The sequence below is a fragment of the Colletotrichum scovillei genome (genome assembly GCF_011075155.1).
Source record: "Colletotrichum scovillei strain TJNH1 chromosome Unknown Contig00003, whole genome shotgun sequence".
NCBI lineage: Eukaryota > Fungi > Ascomycota > Sordariomycetes > Glomerellales > Glomerellaceae > Colletotrichum > Colletotrichum scovillei.
Window position 1 is genome coordinate 297,129 of NW_023336261.1, and position 18,726 is coordinate 315,854.

The window sequence follows — 18,726 nt, forward strand, 5'->3', positions numbered from 1 at the left end:
TCATACACATCTCATGATAGATAACCGGTGGCAACACAGATTCTTTGTACAATCTATCAAAGTTGGACGTCAATCTTGGTCTTCGAGGTTTCAACAGGTCACCTGAACTAGCCGCTTGAACAAACATCCGCAACAGTCGAGCGTTGGCAGCAGGTCTGGGCGAGTATTGGTTTCGAAACGAGATATCTGGGGATTTCGAAGAGCTTAGGCAAGTTCGGATGCCGTGGGGCATTTAACGAACACACCAATAGGTAGTTCGTAAACACTGAAAGCTTACTTGCCCGTGCCAGACTTGGTTTTTTTGAGATGAAACCGTTCGGCTACCGGCGGCGTGCCAAACGGGAACATTATGTTGACGATTGATCGAACCTTGACTGTCAATAGAGACGTATGGGGTCATGTGTAGAGCTGGCATCCTGGAATATGCATGATTCGAAGCTAAAAATCACTGGTGAGGTTTATCTAGCGATTCGAGAACGCTGAGTACGTGCATAAATGAGGGAACTAGAATTACGAAGTAAGATTGGTATTTGATTTTGCAGCTTAGAATCATAGTCTGGGGAAAGCATAGACGAGCATAGCTGATCGTAGGGCTGAAGTACCAAGCAGCCGGTAAGCATAAAAGAGTGCAGCATCGTACAACCTAATGGATGGGCCGCGATAAGTGCAAGTGTTCACCGCTCACCTTGCTGAGGTGAGGCGCTCACCGATCAGCCCAGATTCACCGGGGGATCGACGGTCCAGACCGCTATAGACCGCAGAATGCTGCATTTGGACTGGTGCAAGACGGAAGCGAGCCAACAGAAAGCTCCCCTGAGAATAGACCAATTACAGCTAAGCTTTCTTCGGAAGCCTCCGGCCTGAGCACCGCCGCCCTTGTTGCGATTTCCCTCCCCCCCTTCACCGCATTTCTTCAACGACACCCCGCAACCATTCCTGCAATTGCCACCTCCCATTCACCGTCCGCGGGTGCTCCCTCGAGCAGGTTCGGAAATGACCTGATACGCGTGGCGACTGCCGTCGAAATGCCACCCAATCGAACCCATCCAACATGTCGCCGTTTCGCCCGCTGCGGCCGCGGCCATTAGCCGAAGGGTCACCGGCCACTCTACGGCAGAATCCCGATTCCAATCCTGATCCCAGTGCCGAACCCGGTACCGGTACCGTACGCGGTCCCGGCCTTGGGCCTGGTCGACCTAGCATCAGCCTTCGCCGTCCTGCTCGCCCACGCAAGACCAACAGCGCCTGCGATCCGTGTCGGAGGCGGAAGACAAAGGTGGGCCCCGGCTTCCCCTGTCTTGCATTTGCCACTGCGGCGTTGTTTCTCGACGTGCCAATCAATTTACATGCTTTGGATTTCGTTGCGTGAGGTGCTAATTGCTGTCCTGATAGTGCGATGGACGACTCCCACGATGTGTCATGTGTGATCACCGAACAGAGAATTGCGAATACACCTATACCGTCCGACATCGTGTAACTCTTGCCGAAGTGGAGCAGTCCAAACGAGGTGGCCCTGCCGAAATACTCGAATCTCTTCGAACACTTCCACCAGAGCAAGCCCTCGAATTGTTTCGTAAATTACGCAACGAGACGCCCGGCCGGGCTCTGAATCTTGCACGCCCATCCGATCAGCAACACCTTAGAGGCCTTCTCCCACCAACGCAGAACAGCCTTGGTTTCGAATTGACGATTCGACACCCTGTGGCTTATCCTGCCCTGTTCCCGGTGCCGTACACGGACTTGACTCTCGGAGCCTTACTTCAACCTGTGACGAAGGCATGGTTGCAAGGGCAGCAAGGGCAGCAAGGGCAGCAAGATGCGTATGTCAATCTTATCAATTATCTAATCCAGATCCTCCATTGTCAGGGGAGCTTGTGAACGTACCTTCAACCGGCACAACCATCACAAGATGGCTCGAGGCTTGGCCGAATGCCACCATAGTGTACTGACTTATCAGCTACAGGTCTTCAAGGCAGGTCTCTCCTTTCGGGGATACATACCTGACTCCCGAGCGAGATGAGGACGCAAGCCCAGTATCCAAAACCGGTTCACCTGACCATACAGGGGCTGCGACTCCCAAACCACTCTTCGACGAACGATTACGTCTGCTTGATATCAGCAAGTGGACAAACATCCCTATACCGAACGACCTTGCCATCAGTATTATATCGCACTATCTTAACATTGATTACGCTACGATACCCCTTTTCGACGCCGACCTGTTTGTACGAGATTTGGTTAATGTTCAACATTTCTTTTGCTCTCCGTTTCTTGTCACTGCCGTCTTGAGTTGGGCATGTGTATGTTGCCCATCATCCCCTTTGCAATCATCAGGCGCTGACACAAACAGCAAGCATATACGACCCTTCATACCGATGCCGCCGCTTTCAGTGTAGCTCTGTTCGCGGAATCTCAGCAGTACTTCTCTGATCAGCAGCAACCCAATAGTGTTACAACAATTGCTGCACTGCAGATCCTAAGCATGTGCGCCGTGACGTATGGCAAAGACGACATGAGTCTTCGGTTCCTGCAAGAAAGTGTCAGGTTGGGTAAGGCGATGGGACTCTTTAATGTCCAGTCCGAGGCCGAATCTGCGACCGTCTGGCTTGGCGGCCATACAGAGTGGACGAGAGCGGCGTCATATACGGCTTGGGGCGTTTACAATTGGGTATCGTGAGTAGCCTTTACGTTATGAACGTTGCGATTGAGAGATGCCTCTAACCTTCGTAGGGTATATTCCCTCCACTACCGCGTCCACGAAATCCACACACCGCCGTTGCTGCCGATGCCTCGAGATCTGGTCTTATTACTACCAAACGACGATCCGAGGTCCGCCAAGACAGCGTTCCATGCCCAGCTCCTCAGTGCCGCGAGCGATATGTGGGTTATCTTCAAGGACATGTTGGAAAGATTCTACGGCCCTCAATACCACGGCACAACGCTCGAGTCGACACTCAGATTCGCAGAAGGGACATATCACCGTCTGCTTTGCTGGTCTGGCGCGCTCTCTCTGGATATGGCGAGAGGTGAAGAAAGCAACCACAGCGTCATGCTGTTGCAGTACGTCTGGCCTAGATCTGAACCCCATGATGCGTTTTGACTAATACTGGCCCAACAGCGTTTACTTCCACGCCGTGGTGACCGATCTATTCCGACCTTTCCTCGCAACCGAGTACAAATCACAGCGCCTCTACTCCTTCAGCACACAACACGCCACTCCCGAAGCCGTCTATGCATCGTCCGTTACACAGCTCAAGCGACTCCTCCTGCTCTACCGCCTGAAATACAAGAACGCGAATTACTCCGTCCTCTGGCAGACCGCAGTCGTCTACGTCGCTAACGCCATGATCCAAGAAGGGGGACTGTCACTACGGGCTGACGGCCAACCTGGAAATGAGTGGAAGTTCTACTTGGACGTCTGCCTCGCAGGCCTAGAGGACTTGTACGCGTCTTTCCCCGTCTTTGGGTCAATCGCCCAGGGCATGGTGGGCATGGCGCTGCGACACTCGGCGATACAAACAAATAAGGCTACCCGCGTCTTGGCGCAGCTCGATGATATCGAGCGGCGGCACGCATCTCTCAAAGGCATGACGGACAAGACGGAGGCGCGGTGGATCATCGACTTGAACCTTGCGACGACTGATTTCGAGGGTGCTCAAGCTCGCAACCTCGTGGAAGAGCTTCAGAAGTTGATGGTTGAGCAGACCGAGTCTGAGAATGTTGGTGAAGATGCTCAACCATGAGGACATTATATATACCCTTGCTTCTCAAGCTGTCATAAGGAAATGCACCGCAATGGATTTGCATTCAGCTGTATTGAACGTCTGGCCGTAGAAAGATGTCGACCCATCGTCGGCGATCGTCGGTCATTCTAATACAAGATATCAACCGAGACTATGCGATACCCAATATGGAAGCTGGATGAGTGATGAAATTGAAGTAGCTCAATATCTAAGAGGAGCTGATATGGACCACAAGTCGCCCTCCATTGAACCATTGAACCATTCGGAGGAAGTTTGGACTATCTCGATGGCCGCGACCACTCGGTTTGATGTGACGCTGCGCTGTGGGTGAAAAAACATGCTGGTTCTTTGTAGAAAATCATGGAAAGCAGGACAACAGGAAGATGTCGCCTAGATCACTCGCATGCATTTTTTCTCATTGGTCAACGGAGTCTGTCTTATATTGCATCTCGACCAGAAGGCTCATGGAGTGTACATGTAATTCTGGGGAAGACAAATCAAGGGTCTCCAGCAGACAGACAAGCAAATGTAGGCGAAAGGCTGTCTGGATCTGTCCCATCCACATTCCGGATTCCTAGTGATCTGTCCCTATTCAATCGCAACCAAGTATCTTCAAGGTGACTGATAATTCATTGGAGGCCATCAACATCGTGTGTTCGAGATCTTGTATAGTTTGGCGTTCCTTGTATGCTCGAATCATTCCCGTGACGTTGTTTCGTGTATCTTGCTGGTGACCTTTGAAACGGTGAGTGTTGATATGGTGTGTGCGAGAAAAGCATTCTTGCCAGTGTAGCCAAATTGTCGTAGGAAATAACAGAGCAACCCAGAGGCCTGCTCGCCACAGTTACCATTGCCTTATCAATGACTGCCGTCATCTCGTCCGTAAGGCTCTCCAAAGAGCCTTGCCCAACTATCCTTGGCCTCCTCGTCCAAAGGCCGACCTTGGATGTGCGCGCCAAACAATGTCAGCCTATTCCAGTAATCGAAGCATTGCGAATTGAACATCAACTTCGTAGTCAGCTCAAATACTGACTCGGTGCCCTCCCTTCCAATGTGAGTGACAAGCCAGGTAAACGTGGTTAAGACGTTGGCAAGCTCTCCGTCCACCGCTCGAATAGCGGCGATTGCGTCGTCAGAGGATCTGCCAACGTTACCATCACCGTCTGTAGTCACGTCGACACCCAACAGTTCTGCGCAAGAGGCGATAAGCTGATCGGCGTGCATGTCGCCCGTCTTCTAGGCGGACGCCACTTCGTTCCAGATCCTCGACTTCTCGACGTGTGTCGGACCTAGACAGTCTTCGAAGGCCTCTCGCACCTTGGTGTTGCCCAAATCCACATCGTCGATTCTGATGAGAGCTTTGAGTTCTCGAGCACATTTGGCCACATGCTTCCCGTCAGCTAGATCTGTTTCAAACAATCTCTGAAGAATACGACGGTCGATCTCCGAGATCCGATCGGCATCGGCGGCGTCGCATTCAGCAATCAGCTTTTGAATGTTGACCCCACCGGGTAATTTATGTCTTGTGCCGTACTGATTTCCCAATCCAGGCCAGGTGAGATAGCCATCTGGGCCTATTGTGACCGATTTGTCGATGAGCCCTGCGTTCTGTCCCTGCCGGATCGTTTTGATGAAGACTTTATAGTATTCCTTGGTATCTTGGATATTCTCGTCATGTGAGGTGGGTGAACCGGACGGATTACCGATATGTCTGTCCTCGGCTTGGACCTCAGGCGACACCTGCGTATCCTCAATGTCCGGACTGAAATGTGGGTCGATAGTCACCACCTCAGGCCAGGAAGATCGAACAGACATCTTTGGCGCTGACCAGATCTGGTGATCGAGTTGATCCTGGTAGGGCTCCAAAGCCTTGAGGCTAATCTCTCCATCAGCGATAGGACGCCAAAGGTCGGGGTCGGACTGAATGTGCTTTGGAACGAATAGTCCATGCATCAGCGTATCCCTGATTATCCCGCGAAGGTTAGACCCCTTTCCATTGGTATAACCAGCGAAACCCAGAGTGTAGATGTCGGGCATCATCAGCATGGCGGAGAGCTCTGGGGAGGGCGGTGCTCGAGATCCGTGGTTCAGGGGCATCGTGAGCTGTGATCCTTCCCAAGATGGGGGCACGATCTCTAGCCAGTCCTCCTCTTCGAGTCCTATCTCATCAATGTACTTGAAAACAAGATCAGTATCGATGTCCCCATCGTTGATCATGAAGGCGCCGAGACTTTTGTCATTGCCGTAAAAGTAGTCCACAGCACGAAAGATGTGGACGTAGGCCGAGAGCTTGAGTTCTTCGTGGATCCGAAAATAGTGCGGCCCATACAATATCATCTGGGCAAGTGAAACCAAAGGAACAGGCTTCATGGGCTTTTTTACCCCCTTCTCGGCTCCTAGATCAAGAGCGTGGTAGCAGTCATGATAAATGATGGCTAAGATCAAGGCAAAGCTTGGAGACACAATATCCAGCTCGTACTTGCCAAGGAACGCGTCGATCTCGTTCATGAGACCTACTGGGATTCTGATTCCCTGCATCTTGGGCATCATCATTCTAAAGTGCCTCCACTTGTCCTCTCTGGTGTCAGATATGGCTGCGTAATCGGGCATAATCTCTGCAGAGGCCACAAGCAAAGGACATGCTCCTCTCTGGTGTCAGATATGGCTGCGTAATCGGGCATAATCTCTGCAGAGGCCACAAGCAAAGGACATGCGTGACCCGCGGCGAAGGCATCCTGCTGCTGTTTCTTGTATTCCGCTATTTCATTCTCTGGTACGTCTCGGAACTTGCTCCCATAGTCTTCCTCTCTCGACAGGTACTTTAGAAAGAGCACCTGGTTGGGGCGAAGCATATCGACGGGCGGGATAATGAGGCACGGTACTGTCATACCACAGCCGCTGCGTGCAATATTTTCATAGACATTGTTCTTCAGCGAGCTCATAGCGACGCTGCGAGTGAATGCGGGTGTGAAGTCGGTAGCATTGATACCGACGTAGTAGGAGTCGTTCGTGAGTGGTTTGTCATTCGTATACCGTCGATGACACCGTGTAAGTAGGGTAACGATAATGGAATTGCCAGGGTCGTTGAGGACGACCACCTTTTCCAGATCATCATGAGAAAAGTTGTAGCCATCGGTTGAATCGTCTGGCGAGAATTGACGATTGTTGAGTTTGAAACGAGTGCCGGCAAGTTGAATGGGTTTCGGTAGCTCGTTGTCTTTATCATTCTCGACGGCGGATTGACCACTAGGCCAGTGGCGCTGTATAGCATCCTCCATAGTAAGGTAGTGATTTGGGACCAACAAAAAATTGGCTCTTGTATTGTGCTTGCCGGGAACCTGGAAACGCTTCGTCGAGAGGTCGACGTGGCGGTTGAGGGGGAAGTTGAAAACTTGAGGGAAGGAAAGAAGGCCAAGATTTGAGGACGAGGGTGAGGCAATGGCGAGTAGTGTCGTTGATCTTGCGTCTGTTTGGTGTGCTTATCGCGTGGAAGCGACAGTCGCCAGTGCGAAGGTTCTTGTGTGAGGTGGGTTGAGTTTGACGAGATAAGCTGCAGGGGGAAAGAGCGGAGCATGCCAATTTCGAATCAAGGAAAGACCACGAATTCGAGTGCGAGGTACCTCCCCTTCGGTATTCGAGGTGAGGCGGTCGGTGAAAGAACGATCCAGAGGGTAAGGTGCACCTCATGCATAAAGGAAAGACCTAAGGGGGCTTTGCTACCTTGGAGTGAGAGTACCTTACTCAGCTTATTCGGAAGTGTCTTTCGAAGCTAAAGACAACTTCATTTGGCCTGGCCATGTTCATGCTTGGGAAGTGGGAGTTCTAGAGTATGTCAAGTGCCTATTACGCTCAAAGTCAACAGGATCAAGGCAAATTACTCAATAAGGTACTGAAAGAGGACCCGGGATGTCGGCGGCTTCAGATATTTTAATATGCTCTCATCGGGATCCATCTACCCAAGACTACCTTTACAACCTACCTCAGATGGGATCAGCCTCCGCATCATCAACAACAAGCTCCTCCTCCTTCTCTTCAACCTTCACCTTCTCGGCCCCGATAACGCTCTCACCTTCATCCTCCGGCCCCTCTCCCTCCCTCCAAGCCTCAGGCCCAAGATACCTCCTCGGCCAAATATTCATCGCAGTCTTCAGCCCATCCCCAACAGGCAACCCAGCATGCACAACCCTCCCATCCCCCGTCCCATTCCCATGCAAATTCACCCAAAACACCGCATTTCCCCTCACAGGCTTAAACGCGATCCCACCATCATTATGCTTCCTCCACATAGTCCCTTCATCCTCCTCCCTCCGATGCTGCGGCGTAACAGCCTCAATCTTGGGAAACCACGTCTCACCACCCGTACACTCATCCTCCAAAATCGCAAAGAAGCTCGCCACCCGGTTCCACTTCCTTCTCCGTCCCGTCCTGACATCAGGTTGAAAATCATCGTACCAGTCGTGGTGGACGTTGAACCTCTGGCCCTTTGTATACCGCACCAACTGAGGCGGTCCAATCTCGTCCCGCCCGGGCGCCATCATCGTGCCCAGGAACCCTTCCGCCCTGGCGAGCACGCATTGCACGGCGACGTCGTGGGCAGGGAGACCAGCGGACCAGGAGGTTCTATCTGGCGTTCCCTGCGTTCTGCCGTTCTTGACGACGTAGGAGGGTTTGAAGGCTGGCTCGCCTGCTTCGAGGAGGGATGTGATGTCTGCTTCGGAGAGGAAGCTGTGGATGTAGATTACCAAGGGGTCGAGGGAGACGATTTGCGTGGTGTAGTTTTGGGATTGGCAGGTGTAGGGCTCTGATGGTAAGATCTCGGGTTCGGAAAGGGCATCGTCTGTCGGTGGGGAGAGGATCCTGTTCAGTGATGATTGGAGACGGGAGGGGATGTTGTGTTGTTGGATGTACGGGAGGGAGATTGCTACGAGAGCCGTGTAGGCCGATAGCCCGAGAATCTTGGTGATTGCACTCATGATGTATCACCCTTTCGTAGCACTTCTACACGATTCACAATGGCGTCGATGAAGAGACGTCATGGAGGGACAGAAGACGGGGAGTCTGGGGGGGTGGCATCTTCATTTAAGACGGCATCTCAGACCCTGTCCAGGGCCCTACACCTACCTGCCATGCTACTCGTGAGCGCCGATCCGGTTCATCTACATCGAATCTGTCCCCAATCCGATGTTCCGAATGCTGCCTCAGATAGATCAAATGGAGCGTCGTCCTCCGACTGGGCGGAGAAACTCTGTCTTCACCCGGACCGCATCCCGTACCCCGCATTTTTGGGGTAGCTGTGCCACACCGAGCCCCGCCTAAACCACTTGGGGCACAGCTTTAAGTGAGACGACGGTGAAGGTTGATGCCGTCTACAAAATCGCACACCAAACGCTTGACCAGCTTCGTGTCAGACTTTTTCAAAGCAAACAAGTGACAAGTTAGAGAGAACAACGGGCATCACATCATCGACTGTGTCCAAACTAGCAAGTGGAATGGAAGAAGAAAAAAGAAAGAAAGAATGAGGGAAGGTGGGAAGGTACAAGGCGTATGTCACAATGGCCCCTTTAGCCACTGCGCAGCACCGAGCTCGTCATTCACCAAACGTCAAACATGGTGACAGAACACACACGGTCCGAACGAAAGGAATCACTTTGTGGCTCCATACCTTACCTTAGTATACAGATATGCAATGCTCCCAGACCTATAGGCAGCAAATTTGTCTTCAAGATATTTCCCACAGTGGTATCCACAGCTTTCCACAAACAAGTCCACGTACGAGGACCATTTGCGTATAGCAAGACCCGGCGCAGCAGTCTGCAAAGAAATCAAACAACTTCCTATTCCCCTTTTTGCACAATCGCATCCACTCCGTCCCAGTGTTGTACGAGAATCAGTGGGTAAGGTGAAGGGTTCCAGGAAACGCCAAAAGCTCCATCGCAAAAGGATCCCTAAACTATGGTAGCAAACGCCACGCAAGAAATGCACCATTAAATCCGCTCCCTGTCGCTCTAGATCTGGCTGTGTCGCGCACGCTTGCGAGCGCTTCCTTGAGATGATGATGGGTGCAGCTTGTCGTTCTTCTCCCTCTTGAGCTTGTCGTCGAGAACACGGGCTATTGTTAGTTAGCATGGCCATTCGTTTCACCGTATTCGAGCGCCGCCACATACTAAGCACATCGTATCCGAACTGGGGGTACTCCAAGCACAGAGAGCGGAACTCGTCCTCGGCCTCGGAGCGGAGGGTGTGCGAGCGCATGGCCCAGAACTGTGCGACGGGAGCGCGGATTGTGGTGTCGTCCTTGCCAGTGTAGGCGTAGACGTAGCGGGCGTAGGCGATCTCGCCCTTGGCCGTCGAGTTGACGCAGTGAATCTTGGAGCTGGCGAGCGAGCGGAGACTTGGGACACCAAACTTCTCAGCCAGGGTGTAGACGCGCGCGTGCTTCAGCAGCTGCGTGCCGTCTGCATCGACTTCGGGAGTCGAGGGATCTTGCTCGAGTGTGCGCGAACCTGCGACCTTGCGGGGGAAGTACTCTCCTGTGTAGAGGAACTCGAGGAAGCACCCGACCGCGTCGAGGTCTTCACCGACGAGCTCGATTTGACGCGGCTGTTGCGCATTGAGTCAGTAACGTCGGGGAAATGCAGAATGCGCCGGGTGAATCCCGCAACCTGGGAGGACCACTTACGCTACCATCGTCGCTGAACTGGGCGCAGGCCTCCTTGAAGAAGGGGCTTTGCACCAGAAGCGCCTGGTGAGCTGTGACGATTGCTTCCGACTCGCCCTGGCCGACCAAGAGGGTGACGACGGGGCTGGACAGATAGCTGACAAAAGTGGTGCGCGGCTCGACGGGGTCGCTCTCGCCGCCCTCGGCAAAGGGAAGTTCCTCAGCGTTGGCATCGCCCTCCTCGGCCATCTCGACGTCGGCGCCAGGATTGGCGGGAGCGTTCTCAACAATCTCGACGTCGTTGTCGATTTCTTCGGCCATTATAACTAGTTCGGTTGCGATTGCGCGGTCGGCTCGTGTGTCTGGTTTTACTTGAAAGAGTGTATCGATCAGACTGCGTCGGGCAGCATGGTTTGTCGCATCAGGGATAGGTCAATTGGTCGCGTAGACGTTTGGAACAGATCGGGCGCGTAAGGACAGGCGTTAAAGAACGTGGTGAGCGTCAATGTCTAGATCGAATTGGAATTGAATCAACGACAAGCGGGAGTTGGGAAGAGAAAGTCTGTCCAGGTTCCAGGTTGGGGCACGGCCGAGGCGGCGGAGCTCTGAGCTTCAAGGGAAGGTAGGGAACCAAGCTGGCTGCAGCTGCCTCCTCCGTGCGCACGGCTCCCAATGGTCCATTCGTTCTGCACCCGATAGAAGCGGGCCTTTGGGGGGGTTCCCTTCCTTTTCCACAGGCAACATGCGACTCTGAGCAGGCACACCCCATCCACCTTGCAGACTGGTGTTCCTGCCAAGCGCAACGCGACGCGATAATACCGGTACTTAATCGATAAGCTTCCTTTTGATGGCCATTTATCGATAAGCCACTTTTCACACGCGATCTCTTATCATTGGGTTGAGGCACATGTCATCGCATCTTAGGTCTTCACCTCTATCAAGGGAGAACAGCTGTTGAGACGAAAGTTAATGTTCATGTTGTCGCGTGGCATTCGTATTAGGAGACCATGAACTTGTCACCAAAGTCAATTGCCAAGGGACTGTTAAAAATTACACCAGCGCCCAACACGATCGTCTTCTTCAATCAAGCAAAAGGAGCCTCAAAAGATATATTCAATACCCAGGGGATAGCCCCGCTCCACTAAGTGTGTACTTTGTGCCATGAAGAATATCGGTATCAAACGTAACATACCCAGAAGTACACCGTTGTAATGCAATGTGATGATGCGCTCTCGCTCCTTCAAATGCCACAGCCATGCTGCAAACACAGTAACCTATCCCATTGCCGTCAGGTCTTCTCATTATGCCCTCCTCATTTCCATTGGTTTTCCTGTCCGGAGTGCGCCGACTCTCTGGGCTTTCGGTTCAACGACAAATTCGGTATACTGGGATGTATGAGCCTCAATGGCTGCTCCTGCTTCAGAACCTCCCAGTGCTTCTTCAGCGTATCTTCTCTGACCACCAGCTCAAAGTTCGCCAGGAAGCAAAAACTAATCTCCAAGCGCGCCAACTCGACGTCGCTAACGCCTCCAACTTTGGCAATCTTGCTGTGCGGGTAGCTGAGGTCTTCCAACGCCTTCATTGCCACTCGAAGTCCCGCTAGAACCAATCGATGCGCATTCCGCCGCGTCACAGGGATCGCTCGTTCGTCAACGGCTAAGCGGTGGATATATAGGCTAGTAGCAAGGTACACGGCAGTGCTCATCGGGCACCATTGGTGGATTCGCGCTAGATATTCGTCGATACCAATGGGCGGCGGTTTCTTAGAGTAGAATTTGCGCGTGATTGCACTATGCTGCAAATTAATCGGCTGCGAGTTCTCCCCAATTATTATGTGTGGTTCGGGTGCTTTCGGTGGCGGTGGTGGTGTCGGCGATTGTGTCTGCCGCAGATGGACACCGTCTATTAATTGCGGTGTCGAGCTACTCGAGCCGCTCATCTGGGACATCATCGGTGGTCGACGAGGCGAGGACGCTGAAGCTGCGGCTGCAGCCTCAGCCTCCTTGCGCATGCGAGCCAGGTTCTTTTGTGAGCTCGTGCGAATGAGCTCCTTCTCTGCCGCCATTCCTCTCATATTGGGTAGTGTCGGGCTTGTAGGTGGTGGTGTCGGAGGAATATCGCCTGTTATCTTCACGAGAGCCTCGATTCCACCACTCAATGAAGCTGCGGCTGCAGCCTCAGCCTGCGCATGCGAGCCAGGTTTTTGTGAGCTCGTGCGAATGAGCTTCTCTGCCGCCATTCCTCTCATATTGCAGTGTCGGGCTTGTAGGTGGTGGTGTCGGAGGAATATCGCCTGTTATCTTCTGCTAATGAGAGCCCGATTCGCAGTCGGCAACGCTCAATCGAGGATCGGACTTCAGGTCGCCGCTCGCCAGAGGCAGGATCAAGCTTGAGCCCTGCGGTGCGTGTTGGTCCTGGGGACACCATCGACAATCGGGTTTGGGTACGAGAGGAGTGTCTCGGTGTGTTCGGCGTGGGCAACAGCGAGCATCTAACGCTTCGAGAAAACAAAGAATCGTAAGCAAAAGCCCCGACGGAGGCCGCGTGATGTGTGTACCGTTGAGCTTTTTCACACAACTTTCATGGCCCAAACTACTATCTTTGCACAGTCGCAGTTCCCTCGGCCAGATTCGGCTTGCGGGGGTCGGAATTTGTCGCGGAGAGCCTCTTTCGCAGCTGACCCCCAAATGGTCTGGCCCGAATGGCGTGGTTTCGAGCCGGTCTAAGACAAGCTAACAGACTTGGTCTCTGGAACAAAAGAAGGAACTTGGTGTGGAATCGTGGTTCGACTAGTAAGATGGTATTATCGTCTTCCGGTCGCAAAGATGAAAGGGCGAGCGGAGGGGCAAGCAGATTAGCGGCGTAAGGCGATTTTTCACCAAGAGTGGCTCTTGGTGGTCAAGAGGCTCGAAAAGGTCGGTCAATATTAATGCGGTGCGGCTGCACCTCTCGTATGGGGGGTTAGAGCAAAGCAAGCGGTTCGGTTGGCAATGTCTCGCTAGGAGCAATATCGTTGGTGGTGGTATCGGTGGTTCGTGGTGGTGGTCTGGACCGACAAGGTTGAATTACTGGTAAAGGTGCTTGTGACAGAGCACAATCTTTTTGCTGATCTCGAAGCTAGTGCGGGGAACTGCAGGCATGCGGCAGGCGAAGAGAGCGCAAAAGATACGGCATCCCCGTTGCGGTGGAGGGATCGGCGATCGTCTGAAGTCGAGGACGCTGCAAAGTGCTGTATTAATGGCCAAACACACTGCAACTGCAGGTAGGTGGCAGACCAGACAACGATGAAGGCCGGGGAAGAGGACGGCTTGGAGCTGCAGGCGAAGCGATGCGCTGAGAACAGATTGGGTGCCACCTGCAAGAAAAGCAAAGGGCTGGGCAGGCCGTAGAACAGCAGACTATGGGTGGCGTTTGCCTGATGGGATTTGGAGCTGGTGCGATGCGGCGGACGTCGCCGGTGCAAAGTGTACAAGCAGGGAGGCGTTGGTAGTGCCGCACAGGGGGATACGGAGTAGAAGGTCGTATTATTCTCTGCGGAGACGACCGTGTAGTTTGTGTACTCGAGCAGATAGCGGTGGATAGACGGGCTGAACAGACCGGCGGGAGAAATGTTGTAGTAGTTTGACGAGCCAAAAATTGCGGTATCAGTGGATGACCACCTGATGAGTCGACAAGTACTCCAAGCTGGTGGTGGCTGGCTGACTTGTTGATGGGGCGAGAGAGGAGATATGCAGGAACCACGACAGGAGGTGAGCCGAGGTGGCGAAGAGGATGGCCAAATATTAAGAAGAATGGGATGATAACGGAAGGGCTAGTGCGCTACCTTAGCCAGATGGGTACCTATTGAATGTGTATTGATGAATTTGCTGATCCTACATCGTCGTGGACGTCTCCGGTTATGCGTCGGTCGTGGTCTGCGTCTGCATCTGCATGTAATGTCGTTGAGTGCACCGGGTCGGGATGGGAGGCCGGGACATTTTAATGAGCGGTTGAAATTTTGGAGAAATTTCACTGTTCGGAAGGAGGCCGGGATTTTGGGAAGGCGGACGTGGAGGTGGAGGTGGAGGGGCAGGCATGCAGGTTCCACAGGCCGAGGATGGAACTGTGTGATAGTACTCCGTAGAGGCAGTCCCTTCCTTGTTGCCCGTTTGCCCGTATTGCTTCTTCCCCCATCCTTGTTCTTGCCATCCTGGGTGCCTTCCTCGAGTTTTCTATTTTCCTTCCTATTTTCAAGTGATGGTTACACCTTCCCTTCAGTCATCTGCCCAAGGTACCTAAGGTACCGGTAGGTAGGCAGGTACCTACCATATGGTATTAACCTCAAGCAAGGAAGGTATTTACGTACACAGTTATCCGTCCATCGATCCATCCATACACGGATCTCGAGAAGGACCACAGAAACAACACCTGCTGACTTAGACTTGACACATTTTGCTCGCACACTCTTACACACACGAACAACATGGCAGCCGCGCCCTCCAATTTGGGTTTACATCGCCTCGCATCGGGCAGGACGGCTGCAGAAATAGCTCGGCTCCCGCGGTGACGGTTCAAATTCTCGTGTAATAAGTGAGGGGCTCCCTGGCGACGGGACATCACTAAGATGCGATTAGGTGCCCGTTCAGGCCCGATAGCAGATGGGTTGCCCTGATAGGTATCAACGGAATTTCATTCACCCAAGCACAATGCCTGCGGCTGCCCTACCTCAAGGTAGGTTAATTTGCGGTATTTGATAAATAGGAGACACACATAAGGTACCTGTATGGTGTTGTCTTGCAGGTGGCATCCGCTCGCCCTTTCCTGCCTTGCCTTGCACTGCAGTGGTCCCTTCCTCGTTCTCAGTCCTGTCGCAAACCTGGAATGTGCTTCCTCCAAATCCCCTCAGCGGGCACCTTCCATCCATGCAGTGCGGTGGTGAATTTGAGCAGGGGTTCGACAGAGCTAAGAGCAGCACAGACATTGGCCTGGCCGGTGCTGTGCCCCCACTCCCCCGTTTCATTTTGGAGGCAGGCGCCGATGGTGGCTCAAAGTGGAGTTTTAGGGGTCCCTTTTTTGCTTGTCAAATGACCAGATTTGATGCACGAGCCCCCGGATAATTGAGGCGGGCATCACTGTAGGCTCTCCGAAGCTGACGGGACGCTCTTCCAGATCTTCTAGGCTTTCTATCCACACCAGGCTTGACTGGCTGGTGGGGTTTTCTTCATAATGTGTCTTGATTGCCATTGATTATTTCTGCATCTTCCCACGCCGCTGCAGATTCGATGTGACGGCAAACTGACGATAATGATACGAACATCCAATATGTCCTTGTCCAAACGACCCATCGGTGGCAAACACATCGAGGTCTCCGCTACACACCACACCACTTCCTTCTTCCGACTCAGTCGACGAACATGGTATCGAACACTTACCTACCCCCAAGCTTGTGCCGCAAAACCCACCCATCCATCCCTGATTATCTTCCACGCCCAGTCAGACTCGTCGCGTACATTACACACCACGCCGACTAGCCTTGATTCTAGCCGGCTTCTCAGGGAGATCTACCCGCTGGGTTAGGGGAGGTCTAGGTCGCGCAGCTGCTAAGGCTTCTTTGGCGTCATTCACCATTGCCCGCAGATCATTACAGCAATGATAACGAACAGCTCTCGCATTCAACAATACCATCTCAACAGTATCCTCCGTCTGTGTGGCTACTAACGTCGGAAGCTATCCAGCGAATATGGTCCCATCCCGAAGCTAGATGACAAGTCACTGTCCTCAATGGATTTCTTGCAGCACCTCGAGAATTTTACTTCCACCCAAGGCTCACCCATGCTCGCCCGACGATGTTCCCAGCGCTATCGTATTCCAATCAAAAATTCAAATGATGTTCGGTCACTCTCTATTCTGCCCGGTGAGCCCCGCGATAGTCCATCTACGTCTGCGAAAACAAGCGTCAAATCTACCAAGCCACGCTATACCAGCCTGGTGAAAATACCTTATGCCATCCGCTTATACCGGTCCTCTACCTTCGCCGTTCCGTTTTACTTCGTCAACGCTATATCTATGAACCCAGGGCCACTTTGATATCCAAAACAGCGGGCTGACCGCCTTGCACCGTCTCAATAGCCTTCTTCAGCACACCATCAAGATCCGCCGCGTTGTCTACACGAGCAGCAAACAAGTCTCCGCCCGCTGCCGCCTTGGCAATACCGGCATAATCGGGGGCCGGGTCGAACGAGATGTTGATCTCTTCGTTCGTCGCCCTGGAACCTTCGCCATCAGGGTGCACCAGAAGAAGTGACCGCCTGGGGGCGTTCCATCCTATCGTCACGTCAGCTTTCGTTTCGAACCCGCCAGAAGGCTTGTCAACCACTTACCCTTGTTATTTAAAATAATCGTCAAAATAGGGATATTGTATCGCTTGGCGATCCAGTATACGCTACCTGGCACAGAGAAGAGGAATGTGCCGTCGCCAACTATTTGCACAACAAACTTGCCCTTGTTGTTGCCACCGTTCTCGAAGTCGGTTGCCAGTTTGATACCGAGAGCGCCACCGCCAGACCATCCAAGGCCACCGCCACCGCAGTTGATCCAAGATCCGGGCAGTGTGGGCTGAAGATTGTCGTGGACGAAAATTGTGTTTGTCACAGCCTCAATGGCCCAGATGGTGTCCTCTGGGCACAGCTTCTTCAGTGACCGGGTAAGGTGGCCAGTGCCGAACTCGCCATCTGCCTTGGGCTGCGCCTTTTCCTCGATCTTGGCAAGAAGCTGCTTGTGAGACTCCTTGACCTTGGCCTCGCGCTCCTTGGCTTCCGCAGACTCAAGTTGAGCAGCATACTGACCCTTTAGGTGTGCAGTAATCTGTTCAATCGACACCAGGCTACTCGCTCGGTATCTCGACTGGGCGGCGATGTAGAAGACGGGCATTTGCTGCTTGAGCGGGTCAACATCGATATGGAAAATCTTGGCGTCCTTCTTGGGGTGGCACAGAGTGTTGATCCACGGGACGTCGCAGTCGAGAACGACAATGACATCGGCAGTGTTTACCGCGTCCTCAATACCAAAGCGAAGACCCAGCCAGCCAGGGTGGTCTGCAGGGAAGCACATATCGCTACCACCTGTGTCAACAACGCGCAGGCCCTTGACGGTGTTTGCGAGTTCAACGAGAGCGCCAGGGAATTGATGGTCTCTGCCGCCAAATCCAGTGACAATGAGTGGCTCCTTTGCACCGGCCAATGCCTCGGCAATCTTGTTGACGGCGTTCTTGGGAAGACCTCCGAGCTCGACGGGGTCCCAGTCCTCTTGACGAATGCTGTACGGTTCGACCTCAGCCTCCATCACCTCTCTAGCACCGCAAAGATATACGGGCCCTTGAGGGTCTGACTTGGAGAACTGAAGGGCACGATTAACCATCTGCTTGACGTTGGTTGCTGTCTTGAGCTCGCCAGAGTACCGGCAGTATTGCGAAACGATTTGCTTTTGATCAGGGACATCCTGAATCCAGTGGATGTACTCTGTTCTGCTGCCTCTCATCTCGCCTTCGATGGTGAAGGGAGACAGACCGGCAAACACCAAAACGGGCGCGCGGCCGCATGACGAGTTGTGGACAGCAGCGCCTAGACCTTGCGTTCCTACGTCGACGTGGACAATAACACATTGCGGTTTTCCGGTTAGGCGAGCGTAGCCGTCGGCCATGGACATGGCGACCATCTAGATACCTCATTAGCACATGCCCGAGTGGACGCACGCGGAAAAGACGGAATCTCATTACTTCATTGGGACACGTGATGATTCTGGGGAAGTTTCCCTTTCGCTCCCTCTGACCCTTGACCATGGCTTCGATGATACTGGGATGGTCAGAGCCTAGGTTCACGAAGCAGTGGGTGACGCCGGCGTCCCATAGCGCCTCGAAGAAGGCGAAAGACGCGGTATACATCTCGGTTGATTTCGAAGAAAGGTTCCTGGCTTGTTCGATGGTGGCCTTGAACTCATCCTCGACAAGGGGCCGAGAGGTGGCTGGCTTTATACCAGCGCCAGCATGGGAAGATGGTGGTGATGTTGATCCCCCACTTCGATGCAGTGGGGCAGCGGATGAGAAACCGGCAAGTTGACGAGCAGGGCCGCCGACAACGGCTATGCTGGGCGCCAATGTCTGGTTGAAGCGGACTAATCTCCCTGGGCGCCCACCTGCAGGGCCGAAGCTGCGCAAGCAACGTGCCATTGGCACCGGCAATTGTCTGAAAGGCATGGTGAAGAACGGCAATAACAGACCAACTAGCCGGCCAGCAGTGTGTATTGGAGGGGGGGGGGGGGGGCGGGGTAGGTATCAACAAGTGAGGTGGA

The 18,726-nt window shown here is 53.2% G+C and overlaps 6 protein-coding genes across 6 annotated transcripts; 1 reads left to right on the plus strand and 5 right to left on the minus strand.

Annotated features, from left to right (window-relative positions):
- The first annotated feature begins 923 nt into the window (after positions 1 to 923).
- Positions 924 to 4,146, plus strand: HER10_EVM0012331 (uncharacterized protein). Its single transcript, XM_035481728.1, has 6 exons — positions 924 to 1,276; positions 1,393 to 1,820; positions 1,964 to 2,300; positions 2,351 to 2,673; positions 2,731 to 3,060; positions 3,119 to 4,146. Exons 1-6 carry the CDS (start codon positions 1,052 to 1,054, stop codon positions 3,741 to 3,743), a joined length of 2,268 nt encoding a protein of 755 aa, XP_035336655.1. The 5' UTR covers positions 924 to 1,051; the 3' UTR covers positions 3,744 to 4,146.
- An 833-nt stretch (positions 4,147 to 4,979) lies between these two features.
- Positions 4,980 to 7,021, minus strand: HER10_EVM0005801 (uncharacterized protein; the record flags this gene model as incomplete). Its single annotated transcript, XM_035475405.1, has 2 exons — positions 4,980 to 6,358; positions 6,463 to 7,021. 2 exons carry the CDS (start codon positions 7,019 to 7,021, stop codon positions 4,980 to 4,982), a joined length of 1,938 nt encoding a protein of 645 aa, XP_035336068.1.
- Positions 7,022 to 7,723: 702 nt separating this feature from the next.
- Positions 7,724 to 8,716, minus strand: HER10_EVM0004378 (2OG-Fe(II)oxygenase family Oxidoreductase; the record flags this gene model as incomplete). Its single annotated transcript, XM_035474026.1, has 2 exons — positions 7,724 to 8,544; positions 8,623 to 8,716. The coding sequence occupies 2 exons, from the start codon at positions 8,714 to 8,716 to the stop codon at positions 7,724 to 7,726; spliced, it is 915 nt and encodes a 304-aa protein (XP_035335932.1).
- Positions 8,717 to 9,300: 584 nt separating this feature from the next.
- HER10_EVM0005163 (uncharacterized protein) lies at positions 9,301 to 10,985 on the minus strand. The gene is made up of 3 exons (XM_035474786.1): positions 10,423 to 10,985; positions 9,908 to 10,343; positions 9,301 to 9,852 (listed from the first exon to the last, which is right to left on the minus strand). The coding sequence occupies exons 1-3, from the start codon at positions 10,720 to 10,722 to the stop codon at positions 9,749 to 9,751; spliced, it is 840 nt and encodes a 279-aa protein (XP_035336009.1). The 5' UTR covers positions 10,723 to 10,985; the 3' UTR covers positions 9,301 to 9,748.
- Positions 10,986 to 11,713: 728 nt separating this feature from the next.
- Positions 11,714 to 12,640, minus strand: HER10_EVM0001623 (cyclin; the record flags this gene model as incomplete). The annotated part of the gene is made up of 1 exon (XM_035471367.1): positions 11,714 to 12,640. The coding sequence occupies one exon, from the start codon at positions 12,638 to 12,640 to the stop codon at positions 11,714 to 11,716; it is 927 nt and encodes a 308-aa protein (XP_035335667.1).
- Positions 12,641 to 15,669: 3,029 nt separating this feature from the next.
- Positions 15,670 to 18,685, minus strand: HER10_EVM0006209 (thiamine pyrophosphate enzyme). The gene is made up of 3 exons (XM_035475801.1): positions 18,155 to 18,685; positions 16,761 to 18,093; positions 15,670 to 16,704 (listed from the first exon to the last, which is right to left on the minus strand). The coding sequence occupies exons 1-3, from the start codon at positions 18,629 to 18,631 to the stop codon at positions 16,445 to 16,447; spliced, it is 2,070 nt and encodes a 689-aa protein (XP_035336106.1). The 5' UTR covers positions 18,632 to 18,685; the 3' UTR covers positions 15,670 to 16,444.
- Positions 18,686 to 18,726: the final 41 nt, after the last annotated feature.

Bases quoted from the DNA above. Each gene is read 5' to 3' on its own strand.
- HER10_EVM0012331 (XM_035481728.1), top strand. From the start codon at position 1,052: ATGTCGCCGTTTCGCCCGCTGCGGCCGCGGCCATTAGCCGAAGGGTCA. The intron at 1,277-1,392 runs GTGGGCCCCGGC...CTGTCCTGATAG, and splicing joins GTCGGAGGCGGAAGACAAAG to TGCGATGGACGACTCCCACG. The intron at 2,301-2,350 runs GTATGTTGCCCA...TGACACAAACAG, and splicing joins CCGTCTTGAGTTGGGCATGT to CAAGCATATACGACCCTTCA.
- HER10_EVM0005163 (XM_035474786.1), bottom strand. From the start codon at position 10,722: ATGGCCGAAGAAATCGACAACGACGTCGAGATTGTTGAGAACGCTCCC. The intron at 10,344-10,422 runs GTAAGTGGTCCT...AATGCGCAACAG, and splicing joins AGTTCAGCGACGATGGTAGC to CCGCGTCAAATCGAGCTCGT. The intron at 9,853-9,907 runs GTATGTGGCGGC...AACTAACAATAG, and splicing joins GTTCGGATACGATGTGCTTA to CCCGTGTTCTCGACGACAAG.
- HER10_EVM0006209 (XM_035475801.1), bottom strand. From the start codon at position 18,631: ATGCCTTTCAGACAATTGCCGGTGCCAATGGCACGTTGCTTGCGCAGC. The intron at 18,094-18,154 runs GTAATGAGATTC...TGAGGTATCTAG, and splicing joins TCATCACGTGTCCCAATGAA to ATGGTCGCCATGTCCATGGC. The intron at 16,705-16,760 runs GTAAGTGGTTGA...ACGTGACGATAG, and splicing joins GATTATTTTAAATAACAAGG to GATGGAACGCCCCCAGGCGG.